The sequence below is a fragment of the Meleagris gallopavo genome, chromosome 1, assembly GCF_905368555.1.
Source record: "Meleagris gallopavo chromosome 1, MGAL_WU_HG_1.1, whole genome shotgun sequence".
NCBI classification, from domain to species: domain Eukaryota; kingdom Metazoa; phylum Chordata; class Aves; order Galliformes; family Phasianidae; genus Meleagris; species Meleagris gallopavo.
Window position 1 is genome coordinate 14,743,459 of NC_139404.1, and position 24,508 is coordinate 14,767,966.

A 24,508-nucleotide genomic window follows, 5' to 3' on the forward strand; every position below is an offset into this window, starting at 1 on the left:
ATTCACAGGTGATAATCAATACATTACAATATTCATAAGATTCTAAAATTGCTGACTAAAGAGAAAGCATAATTAAGCGCACATTTACATCCTGCAAGATCAAAGCTGTGCTACACATACAGTGAGTCCCCGGGACCAGCTAGAGAAAAGGAGATGGGATGTGTAACATCTAATCTTAACCACCAAAACTTGAACATCAGGGATCTCACAGAAACTGAGGAGGAGATCTGAGCAGTCCATATTTCAGGGAATAACAGGTACCTCTGTTAGCCTGAGGTAAAATTTCCGCTGGAGGTGCCTGTTTCTCTCCATTAAATATAGGAGAAGCCTGGACAGATGTGCCAATGAGTAACATCTAAATGGCAAAACTCGTGATACATCACTTCCCTACAGACTTTGGTGGACAGTTGGCAGCAAAGCATTTTCTCATTCACTCAAGATGACTGAGATTAGAAAGAGCTCTTGTATAGCACTGGGATAAACTTCCACCCTTCCATTTTTTTTGACATATGAGATGGAACAAAGCCTATGTGTGTACTGAATGATTTTCTCTGAGGTGCATGTAATGTGGGATGTAATAGTACAGAGTATGAATGCTGGTCTAAGTAGCCTTGCTTTGCATATTCATGCACAAGCTATCTTTGTTTCCCAATTTTCAGTCCTTCACATCAAAAATTGAAAGTGCTAACTCTAAAAAGAACACTTACCTTGAACTAAATCTTCGTCATGGTCTCCTCTTGGAATTATTACACTTTGTCTAAGTAATTATTTCTTTTAAAAGTCCTCAGAATTTGGCACCCTCTTCCTCAGAAAACAGAAATAGCTTCTGGGTTAAGGTACAACTATTTCTGGCTTAAGGAATGCTTAATTTTTAAACAAAACTGGAAAAGCTAAAAGCTTGTGAATGAGAAACTAAACAGCTCGGAGCCTGATGAAATGTGGGAAACTACAGTCTAGTTCCTGTTTTATGGCATTCTCTGGGCCAGCATGCTTCCTACACAAATAGACAGGATGTATGAAGCATCATGAGACTCCATAATGTGTGCAGTGCTACCCGTGTTCCTCATTGCAGACACCACTGAATGATCAGAGAGGGGTGCTTCAGCCAAACTCGTTTTCTCAGCCTTGGCCTGCATTGGAGTGCATGGGAAATCTTCCCCTGTGGAATAGCCTTGGCCAGCAATGTTCCTTACAGGCTACATAAACTCACTGAATATATATTTGATCAGTAAATAGATCTTATTATTCAATCATTTTAAAAGGCAGAGAATTTGAAATTTAACTCCTAAACCACAATAAGTATCTTAGTTACCACTTATTCTGAGCAGAAGAATATGGGAGATATAATTACTATGAGAATAGCTGAAAAGGAAGAAGTCTCACTAAAAATTACAAGTCAGTATTTCTCACAGAAAACAGAAAAGTGATTTGCCTGACCACTCTCAACCAATTCTCGCTGCAAAGCTGTACCTTCTGGCAAAATGAGTCACTATTTTTGCAGCATCAGTTTTTCTCTAGAGAGACATGGAAGTTTTATTTTATTCACAGTCACCAAAAGATTACCATGCACTGAGGCAAGCTGATACAAGATATGGGAAGAATGATTTTCAATAATGCACTTACACGGACCAGCTAAGGAATGTAATGAATAAAGTGCAGGAAGAATCACCTCCTCTTTCTCTGGAAACTCTTTAAATACTTCCAGTATGATCATATGATCTTTGCTTTCAACAAATTCAGTCAGCTGCTCTTCTGGAACTAAATTAAAAAGGAAAAGAAAGAATGTATGTTTTGAGGAAATAATTCATATTCTGATACAAGATGAGAAAATGTAATTGTTTTTATAAAGTTTTCTTATATTTATTTTCCATGGAACATGTGTTCCATAGGTATTCTCCATACCTGTACTTTCCATTTCCCTCAATTAAAATTCCTTTTACAAAAACTGAGCCCCTTTTACTACGAGTTTTTCCAGACTACATTTTCTGTAACTGAGTTCTGACTTTTAAATGCTTTCCTATGATTATTTTGCAAAAATGCCTTTCAGTTTTTTTCACAGAACAAAGTTCAGGCGTTCCTCACCAAGACAGCATGTAAATAATGGAATACAGTGAAAACCCGTTTTGAGCTAGCTCTTTCAAAGAACACATTTAATGCATTTAATCTGAAATGCAAGAATTCTTTTTTTTTTCAGCTAAATAAGTATCTGCAGTCCCTTCCCAACCTGTACATTTCTTAATTTAATAACACACAAGATACAAATACCTTTTTCAAAAAGCTTGCATAATGCTCTACATCCATGTTGCTGGATCTCTTCATTTTTAGGGAAGGTGTGCATGGCATTAAATACCAAGGAAAACACATCCACTTCTTCCTCCAGGAGCAGGAAAGCAATTACATCTAAATAGAAGAGATCATATGTTGAGCTGATGCATTCTCAACATGTTTACTGAAGCACTGTACTCAACATTAAAATCCTGAAGTCTTTAATTCTGTCCTTAAAATGTACTCTGGTGGCTCAAATCCAGGTTTTTGTATAACAGAGGAGGCTGTTATTTTTTAAGGTCATATTTTAGAATACAATTGGTATGTTCTAAGACATTACTGGCAAAAAAGGTAGCTTCCCCTTTACACTCTTGCTTCCACTTTGCACTGGCACTTGTCAGACCTCTCAGTGAGCCAGTCCAACTTGCTAAACTGGTGGAAAATCAACCAATCCAGAAGGATACTTCTTTCAAGCTGAAGAATTTCACTGACAAATAAAATTGCTGCAATAAAGACGGCTGGAACCATGACATTTGTCCATCTGTATCATGAAATCCTATTTGCACTCTCTTGGCATTGTGGCTAATCACTTCCAGCTAGAGTACAGTTCAAGTTTTTGGGCTTAGAGACAAAAAGAACACTAGCAGTCTTCTCTGACAATGAGACAAGGTACAATTTGGAATATTTTTCTGAATTAAGATAGTTGGAATGAGAACTTAAGTCTGCAATTAAAAAGAAGAGGAAATCAGGTTCATGAGGTAACAATCTTAAAAAATAGATAAATCAATAGCATGCAGCATTTTCTGAATGTGTCTGTCTCATTTTGCTGCTTGGAGCAGAAACCTCTGGACAGCCAGATGAGCTTTAATTACCTAAAATAAAGTCTAATCTTTATTCTGTAAACAAGGCTGATTCTAATGTTTTCTAAAATCAGTGGAAACATTCCTATTTGAACAATAATTTAGTATTATGTGCTACCATGAATAAAGGTTGCAGAATACCTCTTTTGCAGGCTCTCTTTAATTTCAACAGTTTAGGACTGAGAAAACAGTCCTACAGTATCTGGTAAGATTGGGTCTCTGGAGAGCAGAATAATAAATACAGCAGAGATTATTTTACTCCTTTCAAATCTACAAACCAGTACTAAAGGAATCAAGTCAGACTGTCATCAAGTTTATACTTTGCTAAGGAAGAATAAGCTCTTACTTATTTAACTTAATTACACACTAAGTATTTATGTCTATGCTAATAACAAGCATGGCAAGCCATATTCTTCATGGCCTTGCAATTAGAAAATTCCTTTCTACCTAGTTCAAAAAAGGTGCAAAACAGTACAGTTATTACTTTGCATACGAGTACAAATGACTTTGGAGAGTAAAACAGACAAGCCAGGGCGAAGCGTGCAGTCACACAATTTATACCACAGTTCTGTGTTTTAAAGGCTCAGATAGAGTAGGAAAAATTAACAGACAATACCTGACATCAGGAGTAGATTTAATGTTTTTAGTCCTATTACTGAGAGAATTACATTTCCTTTGTGGACTGTGAGCATTTTAAGAATCTGCCTAAAAATTAAAAAAAAAAAAAAAAAAAAAAAGGGAAGAGTTATAGATAAAGAAATATAAACATACTTTTTTTTAAATCAAAGTTTCTTAAAAAAAAAAAAGAATGAACAACAACAGTTACAGAAATTAGCAGCAGTCTTTAAAGCCATTTAACTTTTAATTGTGTATACTTCTATTAATTCTACAGGAGACAAGTTTTATTCAGAACAGAATTATTCTAATTATTCTACAGAAAGCAGGGCCATGTTGTGCAGCAGGCTGTAGATCATAGAATCATAGGATCATAGAATGGCCTGGGTTGAAAAGGACCACAGTGATCATCTAGTTTCAATCCCCCTGCTATGTGCAGGGTCGCCAACCACAAGACCAGGCTGCCCAGAGCCACATCCAGCCTGGCCTTGAATGCCTCCAGGGATGGGGCATCCACAGCCTCCTTGGGCAACCTGTTCCAGTGATGGTATGGCAGTGTTCTGTTTGTTGCAAGGATGAAGTTACAGTGAATTATGAAGGATTTTCTGGAAGAGAAAAAACAATTACTCAGCTAAAGAATTTGAAGAATTTCATGGAGAATTCTACCCTAAGGTTCTGTCATACAGCACTTACGTGATGCTGAACAAATCACTACCAAGTGTTTCACAGACTAGCAATTGTACACTCTCTCCTTTCTGAGTGAGCCAACTTGAAATTTGTGGATATTAACCTCTGAAATGTTGCAAGTAGAGTCAAATGAAGCTGAATTCTTAAACACTAAGAGAGTCAAGCAATGGTGGTTACTCTAAAAAATCCAGAGCATGTACTGTATTAGGCACCTAAAAATCAGTTGATGCTTCTAACATCACTTACTAAGACAGTGACTTCAAATCTGTAACAACTCCTCTTTAAACAAGATTATAAAGCTCTAAGCAATATTGATGAATGCAAAGAAAAGCCAAGAAGAAATTAATAGGCCAGTTTTCAGATAGAGTATCCAAAATAAGGCAGTGGGCCACACATTGAATAATGATGATGACGTGTGCCTTGTTAATGCCTATATTTATAAGCTAGAAAGATTATATTTCCTCTTTGTAATTATTTATTAATGATTAAAATTTATTTTTTATTAAAAGTTTTGTTTCTTTTCTCAATGTACTATGATGCTGTTAGCATAAATCTCTCCTCTTCTGGAGCACTACTATAGTAGCTGTGACGATCCAAGTCACAGAAGAGGGCTAGAAAAAATACTGTGTGTGGATTATCTTAAGAATGGAAAATAAAATCCAACTAAATGCAGATGCTTCCCCTACGCCCTCCCCCCCCACTTCAAACTCAGAACAGATTCCTCCCTGAAGTTTCTGTATACACACTTTGGATACTGGCATTTCAGTCCTGAGGCAAATTCTTGGCCAAGCGTACAGCCCAAGTGGATGGACTGAGTATCTGGGCGATGAATCAACAAAAACAAGGAGCCACCCTAACCAAGCTGGTAGAGTAACTAACACCCATAAATATGGTTCCTTAACCTGCTGATTAAAATGTTATAGTCCTAGGCATTCCTAATGCATTTTGTTGTCTATTTGCAGGCGTGAGCATACATGCACACTCATGTAGAAACCGTAGCATGAAGATTTCTTTACCTCCTTGCTCCATAATCAGCTGTGGGCAATATACTGGGAGGGAATGCAGCCACAACAGCTCTTCTGAACTGATCAAAGAGATATTTCACACCATGTAATGTCATATTCAGCAATAAAACTGAGGGAAGTTTGCCAAGGGTTGCTGTTGCTTGAAGATTGGCTGGGCATTGGTGGACTGGTGGCAAATTATTGCTTTTATGCCATTTGCTATGTTTTATTGATTTTTACTCTTTTACTTATTGCAATGTCTTTATGTCAAATGATGAGTTTTCTCACTTCTGCTCCTCTGATTCTCTTCCCAGTCCCACTGGAGGGAGCAACTGGGTGGCTAAGTGGTGCTTATTTCACAACAGGTGCGAGTGTATAACCCACAACAGGAGACTGCAAAATACCAGCTCAAAAACAGAGTAATTTTCTGGGGACCAAAGAATAAACACTATCTTTAAAGTTACTGTACCTTCCAGAATAAGTTAATTAACAAGCGTGCCAAAGAAATCTTAACTAGCTGGTACAGCTTCACCTCAGTTATTGTTCATGAAAAGCAATAAAAAATCATTTGTGCTTTCCAACAAAAACAAGGCAGTTCATGCCCCTGCTGACTCTATACTCTAGCCACCATTGAAAAAAAAAAACCACAACAGACATACCACAACTTCATGCAAGTAACATAACAACAGCAGTCTTTCTAAGGAAGGGTATGGTGAAAACTGTAAAAGCAGAGAAAGATCTACTAGTGGAGTCATAGGGCTGTAGCACCTTGCTCAACAGCCAATGGAGAGATATGGGCATGTTCAAATCCAAGCATGCCTTGCTTCAGCATTACTTACTGCAACGATGGAAAGAATCATCTTTTGAAGGTAGCTGTGTCCTCTGACTTCACAGGTAGTTGAGGTGACTACTTTAAATACTTTATTTTCAGTCAACTATGATCAGGTGTGAGAAACAACCTGTCTTGATTTACACCACTTGAGACTTGTGGATATAACATATCATATTTGTGAATAACACATACACAGAACTGTCCAGGTGACACTGTCTGTTAAAATAAAACATCTTCACAGCCACAGCATCCCAGAATCACTGTAATTGGCAAGGAGCTCAGAAGATCCCTTAATTCAGCTCCCCTCTCCAGCACAGGGTCAATTATAGCTGATTGCTCAGAGCCATGGACAGTCAGGTTCTGAATATCTCCAAGGCTTAGGACTTCACAGCCTCTCTAGGCAACCCGTTCCAGTGTTTGATCAATTTCAAAGTATTAAAATACAATTGATTGTTTTTTTTAATGTTTAAGAGGAATTTTCTCTATTTCAATTTGTGCCTAATGCTTCTTGTCCTATCATTGGGCACATCCCAGAAAGGAGCTGGCTCAGTTTTCTTTATTCTCCCCATCAGGTAATTTATACACACAGACAAGACCCCTGCTTGTGTGAGTCTTTTATTACAAAACCTGAAGAAATCCATAAAAATATTTATGTAGAAGCTGATCTAATAACTTTACATAAATGCATTTCATTGTATATGTATGCTGCTGTGATACAAAACATTTTGAAGGACTCTTTGCATACAACATACTTACTGGTGAACACCCAGCACTTCCCAGTCCTTCCCAACATCCTTAAGAGCTATGTTCTGCAGAGTACTTGGACAAATTTCAATCAACTTGCAAAGAAGCGACCAACCCATCTGTAAAATAAAAATACAGCTATTGTAGAACAAATACTCCATTTGGAACCTAGGTGTTGTGTTTTAATACCCCGGCTTTCAGAAGATACATGTGCTGAAAAGATACCTAGCTAAATGAGCGATAATTAATTAACACAAGACAAAGACATAAAGACTGAAAGTAAAACATAAGCATTCTGAGTGCATCACTTGTACAACATTCCACCACTTGAGGCTAGAGAACACACACATAAGGGATTTTGAGAGAGAAAAAAAAGATAGGAGATCCATAGTATTCCATCATGGGCCACTAAAGACCACTGGACTATTACAGATATTCCAGCTTCAGTGAAGCACAGCACTCGCCATAAGAATTTGATGCTTAATTGCAAATGGTAAGGAGAAAGGATGTATTTGTTTTTGAAAACTATCACTCTATGTCAAGTGCTCTGACTTTAAATATCTGAAAATAAAGCTGAAAATAAAGATAAATGAACTGAAAAAAAATGCTCCTCTTTGGTTGTCCATGTTGGAGAAATCTGTTCCCTGTTCCCCGATACTGGAACAATGGGCTTTATCATTACGACAGCATGCTGGGTGTATCGGCCTTCAGGCTGATAAAACTGAACGCGTGGATGATAGCACTGAGCAAAATCCATGCAAAAAATATTAGCTGATAAACAAGAAAACCCTGCTGTACTGAAAGAGAGGAAGAAAGCTGAAAAATGTCAGAAGTTCAAGATATAATGGATTTTACAAATAGAAATGAAAACTAAGCATAAAGGTCCCTGACCATATTAAAAAAAAAAAAAGGAAAAGAACAAAAAGTGGAAGTAGAACTGTGTGCTGTAACAACAGGGTTAAAACAGAAGATAAGCCTCCCTATGGCAGGGGGTTGGAATATGATGATCCCTAGGGTCCCTTCCAACCCAAGCCATTCTGTGATTCCATAACCTAGCTATAGCTCAAAAACAATAAGCACAATTAAACCAGATTTCAGCAGAAGAGTTATATAAAGCAAAGGGGTCAGGACAAGACAGCTACCAAAACCAGAAAAGTAAGCAGTCTTTTCCATGGACTGTAACTGCATAACTGCAGAGTTTATAGAGATTCTGTGATCTCTAACCCTGCAGCATGAAAGACGAGAGACACGAGCAGCACAGACTAGAAACTTGGCAGCTTTTGTGACAGCTTTGGCAAGTCTATGAAAAAGGTGATGTAGCTCCCGGGGAAAAAGAATTCTGTTCTTACACTTCATAGGTCACAGGCTCTACATTCACACTGTCTGTGGCAGCTTCGCTTTTGGTGTAGCGTAGATTTGCAGAGCCAAATATTTTAAGCCAATTTAACTTTTCAGCTCAAACTTGCAGTCTGAGCTTAACTATGAGCCAGTTTCCATGCCCTCCCCTTGCTTAGACAGCCAGCTGACTTGCTCCGTGTTAAAGTAGAAACCAATTAATATGGACAGCCAGGACAATTAGTCTAGGCTGTGTGACAGTCTCAATCAAATTTTGAATACTTACTGACCAGCAAAGCTCCCCAGTATGGGGTTATATACCATCTAATTTTCCATGTTCAAAGCAACAAATATCAAAGCTGCAAGGCAAATACATTGCAGAGGTGACCATTAATTGATACCTTGTATACTACTTTAAAAAGATTCTGAAGTGCCACTTTCTGCCATAGTATTTGCTAAGTTTAGAACCCAATGAAAATCAGCACAATGACTTTACAGAAGTAATTTTTATACTAAAATGGGCTCTGATATTGATATTTCTATTGACCATTTTTACTTGGATTATTGTGACTCCAAGTGTGCCAAACATTTGTAAGGACTGTGGAGCCAGGGAAGTCAGAAGCAAACATATGACCCGCTGATATGAGGTCAGTTTTACAATATTAAAATCACAGCCTGAGATAACAAAGAGCTTATTGTCAATTTACAGTTACATAAGCAAGTAAGGATCTTTTAAATAACAGAAACACTAAAGGGAAAGGAAAAAAGCACAAAAAACAAAGATATTCTTAAAAACATCTGAGTGGCCACGACACATACAGACAGCTGATGGCAGCAATGAAACTGTTATTTTTAAATCAAGTCCTTTTCATTTCTAGCATGCAGTGAATTTATACGACATTAGCTCACACCTTTCTGTGTGACACAATAAGGCTCTGCTGACTGCTCTTTCCTCGAGTGCACACAAATTTTGCTCCACAGTTTCTAACCCATTCCAGTTAGTGTCAGCCAGTAACTGCACAAAGAAACTGCCATGTTCACTTAAAAGATGTCTACTTCATGGTGCTATTGGCCTTACAGCTCAGTCTTTTTCTATTTATAAAGGAGCCCTTAAGGTTTATGCCCATAGCCTGACTTGCACTGGTACCTGAAATATTGAGCTGTTAAGCAAACTTACTCGGCACAAGCTGGTGGAACAGCAACAGTGTACAGTGCTTTGCAACTAGGTGAGCACAGGATGGGAAAGAAAATCCTCGGTTCAGATATGGCTCTCACTTGCTTTCTCTGTTATGAGAGTCAGTTTTATTATAATGTCAAAAGCAAAAAAAGATTCAATCAATTTATTCAATGAAAATTCATTAGCATTATGAAGAGAATACACTGAAATCAGGGCCATGTCATCTCACTGCTGCCACAGGATTTTGTATTCACAAAGGCTGTAATGAGCTGCAGTGGGTGAAGCAAGGAAGGCCGCATTCTGCTGAGACACTGTGGGTGTTTGCAAATACTATAACAGAATGTGAAGGAAGAGCTGCCCAAGGCATTTTGTGCAGATTGGAGCTTTGCACTGCCTTTGAGCTTTGTTTTGATGCCTGAGTACAATGTAGTAATGCAAAGAAGTCATTTCAAAGTTCTGCATTACATCAAATTAAAGTTGAGATTTATACCACCATTAAAATGAAAACTAAGTGATGCTGCCTTCTAATGGAATTCTTAAGAGCCTCATGCAGCCCTCTCAGACCTGCTTCTGGCTATGCTTCAATCTCATTTTTTTCACTTCTTGCCTGAACTCCTCAGCAGTGGTTTTGTAAATTCTGACATATCTAATATGCTTCATCCTGAAAAAAAATTACTGCTTTATCTTTATTTCCTAGCAACCTGACAATTCTACAGTAAAACAAATTAAAATTTCAGACTCCGCACAAGCACTCAGTCTTTAGAAGAACCTTTCATATTTTAATCTGAATTTTATGTTCTGATCACTAGCTAAGGTCTATGAAGTTAAAAAAAAATCTTACACAACAGTATTATTTAAGAGGCATATGCAGCATAATTTGTTTTGTGAATTGGGAATAAGTAAAGGATGCCAGAAATCTTATAACCATCCCAATGTATTTAATACACAAAGAGAGTGAGTTGCACACATCTGGAGTTTGTAAGTGTTCTTTGGGCACAGCATAGTCAGGAGCTCAATACATGTCTGCCAAGAAGGGGCTCTCCATGGGATGGGCCCAGCAGTAGCACTGTGAGCTCAGCACTGAGCTGGTCAAGTGCCACCCCTTGTTTACATGGGACATTTGTAGGAGCAGCCAAGCAGAAGCTTCAGCTGCAGGTGCTCCTCCAAGGTACAGAGCATGTTTCCCCTACAAACTGGCTGTATGACTGTCAAAGGATTGGGCCACAGGGCAGAAATGTACCTTTAGCCATTCTGCTAGAAGTCTGTGTCACTGTGGTAAAATACCAACACATCAGAAATACACTGGAAGGCACTTCTGATAGCTCAGAAGCCTGTGAGGTGTGCAGAAAAGCACGAAGAGCCCAGAAGCACTCGTGTGCTCTTGCAGTGCAGAAAGTCCACTGTATCCTGAACTGCATCAGAAGACAGGTGGCCAGCAGGCAGAGGGAGCTGATTTTTCCCCACTGCTCTGCCCTTGCGAGGCCCCATCTGGAGTTCTGTGTCCAGGCCTGGGACTCCCAGCACAGGAAGGATGTGGAACTGTTGGAGTGGGTCCAGAAGGCCATGAAGATAATCAGAGGACTGCAGCACCTCTCCTATGAAGACCGGCTGAGAGAGCTGGGGCTGTTCAACCTCGAGATGGCTCTGGGGAGACCTCACTGTAGCCTTCCAGTACTTAAGGGGGGCTTATCAACAGGAAGAGGAGCAACTTTCTACGTGAGGGACAAGGAGAAGTGGCTTTAAATTAAACGATGGGAGACATAAATTAGATGTTAGGAAGAAATGTTTTACTCAGAGGGCGGTGAGGCTCTGGCACAGCTGCCCATAGAGCTGTGGGTGCCCCATCCCTGCAGGCGCTCAGGGCCGGGTTGGATGGGACCCTGGGCAGCCTGAGCTGGCAGGGGGCAGCCAGCCCACGGCAGGGGTTGGGGCTGGTGGGCTTTAAGGTCCCCTCCAAGCCAAACCATTCGCTGACTCCACGATAAGCCCGTGAAGAGCCCACAGACCCGCAGACCCCTCGCGCGCGGTATCGGGGAGGAGCGTTCCATTACCTGCTGCACGCCGGCAGCTCCCGCGTACAGGTCGAGCACCAGCATCAGGGGCACGTGGGCGTTGCAGCCGCCGAACAGCCGTGGAGCTGCGGGGACACGGAGAGCTGCGTTAGGGCCCGGCGGAGCGGGGCCGGGAGGGCAGGCGGGCAGCGGCCGCCCCTTACCGCTCTGCCGGGCCGCCAGCTCCAGCATGTCGCTCAGCGTCTGCGCCAGAGTCTCCGGCCGTTTCCTCTCCTGGACGTTGCGGAGCCGGACCAGCAGCTTCCTCAGCGCCTCCTCCTCTCCCGCCGCCGCCGCCCGCTCCCAGGGGCAGCCGCTGGCCATGGCCGCGTCGCCGTCCCCCGCGCCGGGCGCCTCACCCCATCCGATGCGGCCCGTAGGGACGGAGAGCGAACGACGCGGACCCGTCCCGGCGCGCTCGCAGGGCCGCGCGGCGTCACCCGGCCTCACCCGGCTATTTCGGTTCGCCCCTCCCGCAGCCCGCCCCGCGCTCCGGGTACACGGCCGCGGCCAAACCCCGCGGGTGGGACGGAGGGAGGGAAGGAGATGAGGAGGGAACGCCGCCGCCGCCGCCAGCAGGGGGCTTCCACGAGGGCCGGCACGCTGGCGGCCCGCTCTTTTGCGGTGATTGACAACGCGAGCGTCCAATAGAATGGCAGAACGGCGGCATCACATTCCGCCCCTCAGCCTGCCTCGGCTATAAAGAGAGCCCTGGGGGATGCGCTGCTGGTTGAGAGTGGTGTGAGAGCTTAGTGGTAGGGTCCTTTTTTGGGGCTTTTTTTGATTTTTGTTTTTGCGTTTTTCTTTGTCTTTAGCGTGAGGAGTGCAACGTCATTATGTGGTAGCTTATACAGAAGGGAAGGAGAAGGAGGCAGATGTAGTTAATATGCTTATTCCTTGGGCAAATGACAGGTCCTGACCCACCTGGTGTCTCCTTACGTGATGGCAGTGTTTGGGAATGTCTTTCTTGAGGGCTCTGTGTAGGACTTGGGTGTTCTGCTGGGCAACAGGTTGGCCATGAGCCACCAGTGTGCTGTTGTGGTCAAGAAGACCAATGGTTTCCTGGAGCGCATTAAGAAGAGCGTGGTCAGCAGGTTAAGGGAGGTGACCCCTCCCTCTGCTCTGCCTTGCTGAGGTCACAGCTGGAGTGCTGTGTCCAGTTCTGGGCTCCCTACTGCAAGAAAGAGAGAGTGTGTCCAGCAGAGGGTTGCAGAGGTGATTGTGGGCCTGGAGCGTTTCCCGTATGAGGAAAGTCTGCAACCTGGGGCTGTTCATCCTGGAGGAAAACAGGAAGGGATCTTATCAACACTTGGAAATATCTAAAGGGCTGGAGTCAAGTGGATGCGGCCAGGCTCATTACAGTGGTGTCCAGAGACAGGACAATGGGCACAAGTTGAGATGCAGAAAGTTTTATGCTAACATGGAGGAAAACTTCTTCGTTGTGAGGGTGACAGAGCACTGGCACAGACTGCCTGGAGAGGTTGTGGAGCATCCTTATCTGGAGATTTCAAAAGCCACCTGAGCACTTTCCTCACTTTCCTGTGTGGTTCACTGTAGGGATCCTGCTTTAGCAGGGACTTGGACTCAATGATCTTTAGAGGTCCCCTTTAGTGATTCTTCGTGGTGGAAGGTGAGGCAAGAGCTGAGGCCTTTCCTGAAAGGTGAGGCTACTGTGAGGCAGCTGAGGTGATGCTGAGGGCCTGGTGGAGCACGTTAACCTTGGCCAAGGAAGGCAAGTGCTTGCAAGTATTTTGGCCCCGTGGGCTTGGTTAGGTCTGTGGGTTTGCTTAAAAGAAACCTTTTGTTGCCCGTAGAAGTAAAATTTCACTCCAAGCTGTGCAGTGAGAGTTTGCCATTCTGAGATAAGAAAGTTCTCTTGCCCTGAGCATGCATTGCTTCACTTGTGGTTGATGCAATCTTCCTGTAATTTGACAATGCTTCCGGCAACTCAGCCGCTTATCTGAGGGAGCGGTATGTGGGCAGCAGCCTGCCAAGCACCTTTGTAAATAACTTTCAGAAAAGCATTATGAGTGGCATATGTTACATTGAGGAGTTGTATGTTCTTTGAGTATTAAGGAAATAAGCTTTGCAATTAAATTGGAATTTTTTAGACAGAAGTCCAGTTTGGCAGTTTGTGGTAGGAGTATGGGTTTACTTGAAGCTTGTGCTCAGATTAGTGTTTGATTGATAGAAATGTGCAATATTGATTGAACAGCTGATTTACAGGTCATTAGTTTTTCAAAACAAGCTCTAAGCAGCCATGTTTGCGAATGCTTCTGAACACTCATGGTGCTGATGTGTTGGTCCTGGAAGGCTCAGACATTGCTGCCCTCATCATCTGCACAAAGAAACTATTGTCTCGGCATCCCAATTATAGTCTGCTAATTAGGGCTCAGTTTGTTTAGTGATGAGCTGGTAGTATCTCCCTCTCTAAAGCACTGGGAAACAAAATGCAAGGTAGCCTTATGAAATAGTGACTAATAGTTTGAGATGTGTGGAATTCATTGCATCTGGAATAAAACAAGAATAACTTGAATTAAATGGATTGGTTTCACTCATAAGAAGTTTTTTCTTACTGCAAAACCACTAAATCAAGCATAAAGAATAACTTTTAAATCAAGAAAAGATGTTCTAAGCTTTTTTTGTCTTGCAAAATGAATGCAAGTCCACTGTCTCCCATTTTATCAGTAATTGGCTTTTTCTAGAACCTGCCAACTGTAGCCGCTATCAGACTTCAGCAAAAGATTTTTAAAGGTCAATCTTCGGAGTTTATACTGGTCAGAAATGTCACCTTTAAGTTTTAGAATCTCTGCAGTTACAAGTTACAACTAATGATACTGAAAGTCATGTTAATACAACTTTCAAATACTGAAAGTGATTTTGTGGCCGTTTTGTAAATTCAGTTAAACTTCCTTCTGGCTGTGCTGCTGCTCTGGATTTCTTTACATTGCAGTTCATATAAGAATGCAGTGATATAAGTTACATACTGGAGTGTCAGTGGATCTAAGTGACGTAAATTTGTGGCTTTAAGGAAATAAATTCTCAGGTCTTGGTTGCTGTCCACATTATGTTGAGTTTCTGCTCTTCTGCATTTAAGAGCCTTGTGTGTGTCAGTTCTTTACTGGTCAACTCTACTTCAAACAGCTTTCAGTGGTTTAGCAAACTTCAAGCTTGATTATTAGGTAAATGAAAAGAGAAAGCAGATATTAAAGCTAAAATGTAATCTTGATTTATACTTCAAGAGTTTTTTTTCTGTTTCTTAAGAGATCTCAGGTTCAGTTCTTCAACATGTCTTATTTGTGTATGTTGTCTCTCCACCCCTCCATCCGCTCCTCTGGCACTCCCTAAACTCCAAATGATTTTCACTTCCAAGCATTTGTTTCCTTAAGTGTTTTTTAATGAAATGGAGTTATTTAGCACCTGGCTCTTTCTTGAGGCAGGGTGCTTTGGGTGTACAAGTTATTTCTCCTTTTTGTTTTTAATGAGACTGACAGCTAACTGCTCTGTCTGTACTGCTGTGTATTTATCCTCCTGGATGGGACCTCTAATGCTCATTCGGTAATACATTATCTCTGAGTGTGACCATTTAGACAGATACAATGACATAACAATATATTAATACAGAGACTAATAAATTTTTCTTTCTGGTGATATGTAGAAGCAGATCTCGACTTCCAGCTTTTGTATCATAATTGGAAAAAAAAAAAAAGCATGGTGTCAGAGAGCAATGGAGATTTGACAGTCTTGCTCAAATGAGCCTGGGGATTGTGGTATCAATGGGATAACTACAATTTTAGATTACTCTACTTCTTTCCTGCTGTAGTTTATGAACACATGAGAGCAATGCAGAACTATGTGAAATATTATATTGAACATTGAGATTTGGCTTTTAGAGAAAATAAGGCAATGTGAGTGTTCAGGTTTGGTTTATTGTGGTTTTGATTCATGTACATCAGGAAGTCTTTTTTTCTTATTTGTCACCTGATTTCAGTGGGGAAAGTAGGAACCTGATCACACCAATTACAGCACAGCCACTCTCAGTTAGTCTAAGACTGTGGGACTGCATTTAACAACTGGTGTGTTTGAACGCCATTGTTTTTACCCTGACTCACCTTTGTAGTTAGTAACCTCCATTTTTTTTTTTAACTTTGTGCAATGGCCATAGGAGTCTAGAGATGGGGCTTGGAGTAGTCTCTTTGGTAGCGTGTCTGGTAAGAGCTCGTTCAGGTGGAATCCAGGTGCTTGCTGGACAGATCTCACTTTGGGGCAGTGCATGGATGTGGCTGAAAGGCTGATTGGGTTTGATGTGGGACTGTGTAATAGGATGCCCGCGGAGCAGCTGCCACATTGCTGAAAAGAAACTTAACCAGTGAAGATGTAGATTCTTCTGAATATAACACAGAAATATTTATAGCCTGTCCTTTGTCAGAGGCATGATTTCCTGTAAGAAGCAAGTGTTATTTCCTTATTCTGTTTGTAGGTGAAGCCATAAGTATGATAGGGAAGACTAGATTGCTGGAGAGAATTTTCTTGCAGTTGAGCTTAAATCTCAATATATTTGTGTTATAAAATGAGCTGTCATGGCCCAAACCCTAACTGTGTGTTGGGGGCATACTCCTGGACTAGTTAAGTCTAAAATGTTATGTGTCTAACGGGAAATACTACTCTGGCTTCTTCCTCATTCTGTTTTAGTGGCAAGAAAATCTTGGCCATGAGAGCACAACCATTGAGATAGACTTAAATGTTAGCCCACTTCTCATGTGCTTTTTTTTTTCCTTACAGGGGCTGTTCTCTGTTCCCCTGGTGCTGTGGTGGATGTGGCTTCAACCTCCATGTAACACTGTGCCAGCTCTTGCCAGTACCTTCTGAGAGCCTGCTGCTGTGCTTCCCTTCTCAGCCAGTGCAGCCTGTAACATTTAGCAGTGAAGCATTTCTGTCTACCAGGGCCTGTATATAGAGTCTCCATACATGAGTAAAGTTGCTGATTTCAGCCACCTTTCTACATATTTGGTTTGGTGACTTCTCTCCTTGTTTCTACCCTTCCTCAATCTCTCTTGATGAAGAGGACAGTGAGAAATAGGAGTACCTGGCTTTCTATCTGATCTTTTCTGCCCCTGTATTTGTAATGGTTTTTGTGACTTGCTGGTTTTGTCAAGGTGTCCCAGAATCTACGGACCTGAAGAAGCAGAGTGTTGTGTAATCTGCACACTTTATACTGATTTTCACTGTAGCCTGACAAGACCTCATTGCATCTGCTCACAGACCTTGTGCTTTCCTGGTTCTTCTCTCTCCTAGGTGTCAGCAGAAGCAGCAATAGCAGCTGTGTATCCTAAGTCTGGGAAGATGGAGTTGACAGTTCCGTAGTTGAGAGGCAACTTCCATATACTGTAAGGAGAGAAGCCAGATTATACATAGGAAAAACATAATGCCCAATGCAGGCAAAAAGAAAATTGTATCACTAAGACCATGCAGCCATTTCCCTAAACCTGGAATTGTCTGTCTGGTGTAGAATATAATAGTATTTTTCCCCATCAAGCAGTGCATAATGCCTGTGGAAATCATATTACTGGCATTATAGATTAACTGAGATTAACAATTAACTGCACTGAGAGTAGCAAGGACTGTCTTAGCTGTGGGGAAAAAATATTTTACATGGAACTGACTCATTCTAAGTCAGTTATTGGGTGGAAAAGATTTAGCTTAAAGAAGTTATTTTCCTCATTCTGGAGAAAATCTGAAGTATGGTAATGAAGATTTTTTTTTTTTCCAGTGCAGTCCAGCTGTAATAATTGAAATTGCATTCATCACTTTTGTTCCATTTCATTCATTATGGTGTTCCCATTGAAGGTAGTTTGACTGGATGCCTTCTGGATCCTAGTGTCTCTGGGACTCTGGGAGCGTTAACCAAGATTCTAAAAACTCCTTTTTCTTGAATGAATATGTTCAGTGCACCATGATACTTGGCTGTACAACCACGGGGAACCTGCAGGTGTAATGCTGTAACACTTGATGTTTTGGCATTGTGTTTGTGTGATATAACTGGTGTGATGCTTACTTGCTTCAACCAATGTGTTTGTTACTGTTAGTGCTTCTGTTCTTGTGTGACCACAGTTTTGTGCAGAGAGTTTAAAACAAACAAATAAACAAAAAAAGCAAATAAACCCACACAGACAACAAAATCTTAAGTCTGTTTAAACAGTTAGGGTGTATGTGCATGACAAAGTTTGTCTCTGCCTTGTTGCTCAAGAAATCCTAATATCCTTAATTTGTCTTTTACCAGGAGAACCAAATAACTGGTTTTGAACAGCCACACTGAAATAACTCTGAAGAATATTCTGATTTGTATATAAGCTGTGAATCTGCAGAGGTCTACATGGGCAACTGTATACACAGGAGGGTACGAAGGTATGGTTCCTGCAGATAATTTCTGATTGCTGTTTCATCTAGATTGTTACTAATGTTTTGCAGTTATATGGGCAAACGTGTCATACCTGGCCCCAGTGATGTCATGTAGGTGTGGTGAGACTTGAAATAGTCCAGGATCCTTTTGGAGGACTGCTGGAAGCTGTTATGTGGCTGCACCTCTGATGTGGTTACACGCAAAGGGCATGTCAGGGCTGTGACCTGTGTACACCATCTCATTCTCTCAGAGCTGCTGCCTTTCAAAGGGAGGCGATAAATGTGCTCTTGTTGGATGCCCAAATGCACCCTGGGAAATTGTTGGGTGCACAGCAGTGACCTGGTAGAGGTATACAAGATAAGTTGCACTGCAGATCAGTTTATTCCTTCCAGGCAGACTGATACTGGAATAGTAATGTAAACGTATACATTAAAGCTAAACTGGTTAGTGTTTGGAATCACTTGTGAGTTTGGTTCACTGAGTCAGTGTGGGGCTGAGGTGTGGCTTAAGCACTGATGATGGTGGAGTCATAAGCAGTAACCAGCATCTACCCTGCCAAAGCACCAAGGAATTATCTTACCATGATTACCATCACTGTTTCTTGGACAGTGATTTGTGACAGAGCAAAGTTTGGAATGAAGATGTGCAAAAACTCTTGTAGTCAAGCTTGATTCTACCAAACAAAAATATATATGTTCTTCCAGATTGTATTTATATTCATTCTTACATGATTCTGAATATTGAACGATCCTTTGCATAAGTCTATGAATCTCTGTGCACAGTGACTAAGTGCTCTGTGATTCCTTCTCTCATCTCCTGTCATTTTTTCCACCAGTGTAGCATATGCTGCTGTCACACAGTACCTCCTGCCAGACTGTCTCCTATTTCTCTGCATCTAACCTATATTCAGCTGCTTGAGTACAGCCATTACTCAAGGCCTACACTGAAAGGCAGACTATATAGTATGAATGGAAGTAAATGATGACTTCACAGTATCCTAGCAGGGCTGTAGGACTTAATGCTCGCTTTACAGTACTACATTGTAGAGGAGTTCAAGGAACACAAGATATTCCTCAGAATTGTCACAGCTGAAATGGTTAAGGCTCTTCTGAAACCTGAAGATATGTGCTTTGTGGAATAAATCTTGAGTCAATGTTGCCGTAAATCTCACTCAAGGCTTTCTGCTCTTTTCTCTGAAGCAAAATTTCATTTTGATCGTGGGCTGTAACTCCTAATTAGACAGTTATTTGATTTTAATGTTATAATTCCTATGGCCTTGTCACCCAATGTGTAATAAACAGTCATACTTTCTCAGAATTTGTGTAATGTCATGTAGAAATGAAGGGCGCATTGAACCATACAGGAACTTCCTACATGAAAGCAATGATAGTTTTGAGCCTACTGTAACTGATTTTTGTTTCAACTCCTCTCAGTGGTTTATGGGATAGAAGTTCATAAAACTGAGGAGCAGCTGAAGGAACGCTGCTGGGATCCTCTGGTTGTGCCCATCTTTAGTTTTAGGACAAGGAGAGAGACAAAGCCTGTAGTTTCAGCTGAAGTGAGGCTGCAGAGGGAGAGGCAAGCTGGCAGAAGCCTCCTCCCTGGGAAGTTTTGTTTGAATTATGGCTGGCCTCTGAGTCCAAGGCTCAGCCCAGTCTGAGAACTATATTTAGAAGTCAAATTCATCTTAGAACTTATTGACAATTAGAGTGGTTTGCCTTCTGTTCTCAGTCATTTCTGATGTCTCTTGCAAATGATTTTTCTGCCTCAGTTCCTTTTTTTTCCCCCTCTTGGTTACAATTGTCATTTTTGTCATAGAACTTCTCACTTTAAATTCAGCCTGTCGGTATCACTCATCTCAGACCTGTCTTGCTATCAGCTGTGTAATTTCCTCATTTTGTCTTTCCAACTTTGGTGCTGACACTGACATGGGTGTTTTGTGATTTTTTTTTTAATTTTTTTTTTTTTTAGAGGAAATGCAGACTGGCAGTAGGTCAGCTGTGAAAAGGCTGTATTGCAGTGTGATGTAAGTATGCTCAGAACTGAAGTGTCATTTTTTTGACAGGAGGGGGAGGCTGTGTGCAAGCAAAGATACTAGGCTGTTTTATTCCTTGCTGGAAATGAGTATGATCTTCTAAAAGAGTTGTTCTTCTATTTGGGCTGTTTCTAGTGTTTTTACCTTCCTGCTCTCCTGTTTCCTTATTTGCAGTGCTTTACATTGCTGGTGAGCCTTCAGAGGCTTCATTAGCAATTACCTGGGGACTCTCTGCAAGCTCTTTCTGACCCAGTGCCGTCTTGGGTGCATTTTTCCACATTCAGTTTCCCCTCATCATGTTTTGGAGAGAAATGAAAAATTACTTATGAGAGACTTTGTGACTACATTTTCTGTTTCTAAAGTCTGATTTTAAAAAGCCCTTTCATATCTATCACTAAAGAGATAATGTTTTGAATAAATACCTTTCCCTGTGTTACATCATTGTTCTGTATATTAAGTTTTGTGATTGGAAAGGAATGCTGTTAACTTGAAAGACAGAAGGTGCCCAGACAGGGTCTGTTCAGAAATGATATGATAGTTAATTGATTGTCTCCTGGACAAAATGCTGATAAATGATTCATCTGCTTTTATCTCTTAGCCAGCAGGGACTCTGTGGTGTTAATGGAGTTACAGCTTCAGAAGACAGTAGCAGGGCCAGATATTCTGCCACAACCTAAAAGATGTTTTTTTTTTCAGTTCATTCTTTAGCCATCAGGGGGTTTGAATTTTCTCAGTGTTCTGTACAGAAGGTTTGTCATCTCCACAGCCTCCAAATGTACCTTTGTTGAAGCCCTACTTGAGTTTCAAAAAGGTGTTCGATACTTAATGATACATTTTCAGTGCAAATATCGTTTGGTTTGTTCCTTAAAGGCAGCTTAAGAGTGCTTCATATGCATGTTTCAGAAGAGACTAATAGTCATTAAAAATGCTGAAAATTTTCATGGCATAGGTTAAGTATAATGAAGGTGAGATTTGTGCACGTATATCTGAAATGGGAGTGACACCTAGTGGTGGGTGTACTTAGAGCTGTATAGAATCTGATTCTTTTTTTATCTTCATGAAACTATGCTTTCCTCTGATCTCTCTTGAGAAAATACAGATTTGCCTGAAATTCCTGTCCTCTGCTTTCCTGAAATTTCAGCCTTTCTCCAAAATGCTTTTCCTTTCTGTTGTCCTTTGGGGTGCACTGCTTTGCCATTTGTCTCTATGTATCACTCGGTCTTTCTGTTAATAGAACAGATAGACTAGTGTAGTACTTTATATAATTTTCCTGCTGAACAGCTGATAATGCATTTTGTGTCTCTGAATTAGAAACTGAAGGAGATGTTCAGGACGTTTTCTGCCAGTATCCAGCTGATTATACAGCCTCTACTAAAGAGGTAAAGCTTTCACTTGGTCAGACTCTTAAGGAAAAAATAATGACTGAGGAATTAGTAAGTGGGATTTGTCTGGTTTCTAAAGAGATGCAACATGAAGAGTAAATCCCTGGATGCACATTTCAAGAACCTCTTGAACAGGGCTGGGAGGGCCAGTTGATCTGGAGGGAGCAGCTGATTTGGGGAGGTAACACCATGTCTTGTACTTGCAAAGAGCTGTAGGTTTCAAAAGAAGGTCCCACAGTCAGGAACCAAATGGCACTGACAGCAATTAATCTGACAGACTAGGGAAAACGATTAGAGAACAACTACTTTGCCAAAGGCATGTTGTGTCTGTGGGCACAATATTCAGTACTGATTTCTATGTGATTTTTTTCCATGAGATTGTCCTCGTGACTTGAGGAGAAATTCCTCTAATAGCAAAGCAGTGTGCTACTTTCTTCTACTTGGGTTGGATCTGCTGCTGTTGGTAGCAAACTCTGGCACACGGTCCACTGTGCCAGTTCAGCAGCTCTGCTCAAGTTGCTTCATCTGCAGGGAGATGATAGTGGTAAGTAATATAAGTAATATAACATGCCTCTGTGGCTGTAGTTCTGAATCAGCTCCTCTGCTGTCATGATAAACTTCTTGAAACATCTTCAGTGCAATTAGAAAATAAAGTAAGATACTGAGATGACAGGGACAGGTTAGGAAGGCAGTATCACATTATGAGAGCAGGACAAGACCAATGTCAGTGACACTAACAAGGACTTTCAATTTCAAGTCAGTTGCTTTTTTTAGTATGAATAACCAGGACTCATAATGACTAAAAATATGCTGCATTTCCCATTTACCATTCTATGACTAATTCTGCTCTCTTGCATGCAAATTTCAGGTGTTTTTGCTTAAACACACTTATGAATTGCATTACAGGTGTGTATATTCTGACTATCTTCAACATATGTAATGATTGTCCTTAAAATTTGGTTGATTAGGTAAGGGCATTTTCTTCTCATCCAAAGAAGTTCCCTGAAGTCAAGTCAAGTTAGCTCCACTGGAAGGGAATTCTTGGCCATTTACCTATGATTAAATATTAAAGCCTACTGATGTTGGTTGTGGAATACTTTTCTGGCCTTTTATTTCTTTTATGCCCAGAAAACTGAACTCCTGAACAAGGTTCAAGGTACAATTCTGAATTAAGAACTCAAAATTCAAGGCTTATTAGAAATTAAAGTGCAAGCAGAGAGCTTTCAGGGACAGATGGACATCTTTTCTCTCATCAGTACTTCTCAAATGGTTGTACTGTTGTCTGGTGGCTATTGCCAGTTTTTCATCTAGATGACATGGGAGTACTTCAATCATTCATATGGAGAAGTTTGAACTTCAAAGACTTGATCCCTAATCTGACAGGATTAGGATTTGCAAGCCTAATTGTTTGCTGGGTCCACGCTGAAGGGTTGCGTGAAAATAAGAGCTTTAGAGAAAATAAGGGAAGAATTAATGCTCTCAAGATGGCTGAAATATGTCGAACATGGATGTAGTAGGAAATATGAGCCATTGGTTTACCTAGTATTATCTAATATACCCCCTCTCCTTATGCTACTTTCCTAGACCACCTCAGCTATGTTGCAATGCATACAGAAAGAAATTGCTCACTAGCTGGATGCCAACACTGTCTTACCTTGGTAGCACTGCTTATTTTTGCTTAATTCACTTTTATTTCATTTAAGTGCTTTTTTTCTTAACTGGATCTAATACAGCACCATTGGGTTTACAGGATCATGTACAAAGCACTTTGCTTGTTCCTAAATCTTTGTCTTTGTCTGCCTTTTCCAACTTAATTTTTATGCTTCTTTTTAGCTGTGTAGTAATTTGTCTATCATTAGTTTTTAAAGAGTGCAAATAAAGAAAGGAACACAATAGTTTAAGTCCCCAAAGCATAGTTTAAGAATGCAGAACCAATGGAAGTTGTAATCCAGCAACATAACTTTTCCTATCTCCATATCTGTCTGTTCAGTTGATGGTGAATTGATCTGTTGTTCTTAGTAAGGAAGAAGGTTCCCAGCTCTTCCATAGGTAATTATTCGTGTGGTTCAGCACCTATGCAAGATATACTTTGCAGTAAATAACAAACTTACCTTATTGGATTTGCCAACTATTACAAAACTAATTGTACAAAGAGGAAAAGTCTTTTTAAGATTAATACAGATGTTTTTTTCAGATCTTCCTGAGTTGTACTGTACACATTTTTGCACTCCTTATAAATCAGATGCTTTTTCATTACAAGAGCATTATTCGTAAGTTTTAATCACTCAGACTACTCTGAGTCACTCTCTGGATTTGAGTGGCTAAAATGATTGACAATCAGGCAGTGAGAGCTCCTCTGTCTCTCCAAGCATTCTGATGCTATGTTAAATAACTCAAAGGTAGTAGCAGAACTGTTAATACTGAAGTAGTTAAAAATAGTTTTTCAGTTTACATAAAGGACATAACTCTAAACTAGTTGTTTATATTGCCTCTTTGAAACTGGGTGGAAAAAACCCACCAGCTTAATATTCTCAAAATAAAATGAAGTAGAAGTTGGCAATGCTTTTAGTTAACCAAGTACTTGCTTTAAAATATTGGTTGTACTTCAAGTGACCTGTGTCAGCAATGGCAGTTGTAAGGCATCAAGACAAGTGCTAACTCAATTTACTTGGGAAACAGAATGTTTTAAGTCCTCCAAGTTATTGTCACTGCACAGTGCCATTTACTCATGATTATTGGAACAGGTTTAGTCTCAGTTTTACTGTCTGAATATTTTTCCCTAATTACCTGCCATATAAATTGCATCAAATATATTTTGCAAGATTGTTTGACAGTATGCTGCTGAACTCAAGCAATATTTTAGTCTTGTTATGTGACTTCTGTAATTCTTAATTTGTGACACCAATGGTCAAATCAGGCTAAAACAAAGTGAGGGGGAGTGTTCTCCTGTTTTAACCAAAGTCTGCAATTTTCAGAAGCATAAATTAGCATCTGTCTTTTTCTACAAAGGTGGATGCTGTATGCTCTCTGTGGCTTAAGTTGGATTGTCGGTGTTTTCCAAATTGACTTATTTTAATTACAGGCAAATTCTGAAATCTTAACCTTGAATGCAACTTGTGGA

At 40.6% G+C, this 24,508-nt stretch overlaps 1 protein-coding gene and 1 long non-coding RNA gene across 4 annotated transcripts in view; one reads left to right on the forward strand and one right to left on the reverse strand.

Annotated features, from left to right (window-relative positions):
- LRRK2 (leucine rich repeat kinase 2) overlaps window positions 1-12,149 on the reverse strand; it is a 63,717-nt gene extending 51,568 nt beyond the window's left edge. The window contains exons 1-6 of one of the 3 annotated variants that reach the window (XM_085217432.1): window positions 11,735-12,149; window positions 11,571-11,656; window positions 7,020-7,126; window positions 3,742-3,830; window positions 2,266-2,400; window positions 1,624-1,758 (exon numbers count right to left, since the gene is read on the reverse strand). In XM_085217432.1, coding sequence (XP_085073558.1) covers window positions 1,624-1,758; window positions 2,266-2,400; window positions 3,742-3,830; window positions 7,020-7,126; window positions 11,571-11,656; window positions 11,735-11,894 — 712 coding nt within the window. In that variant the 5' untranslated portion in view covers window positions 11,895-12,149. Of the gene's footprint in view, window positions 1-1,623; window positions 1,759-2,265; window positions 2,401-3,741; window positions 3,831-7,019; window positions 7,127-11,570 lie in introns of those variants that run through there. The other 2 variants (XM_010728672.3, XM_085217435.1) reach the window with 2 other exon arrangements.
- Window positions 12,150-14,202: 2,053 nt separating this feature from the next.
- Window positions 14,203-20,428, forward strand: LOC146545209 (uncharacterized). Its single transcript, XR_014881231.1, has 3 exons — window positions 14,203-16,957; window positions 17,851-17,975; window positions 19,942-20,428. It is a non-coding gene; the product is annotated as an uncharacterized LOC146545209 (long non-coding RNA).
- Window positions 20,429-24,508: the final 4,080 nt, after the last annotated feature.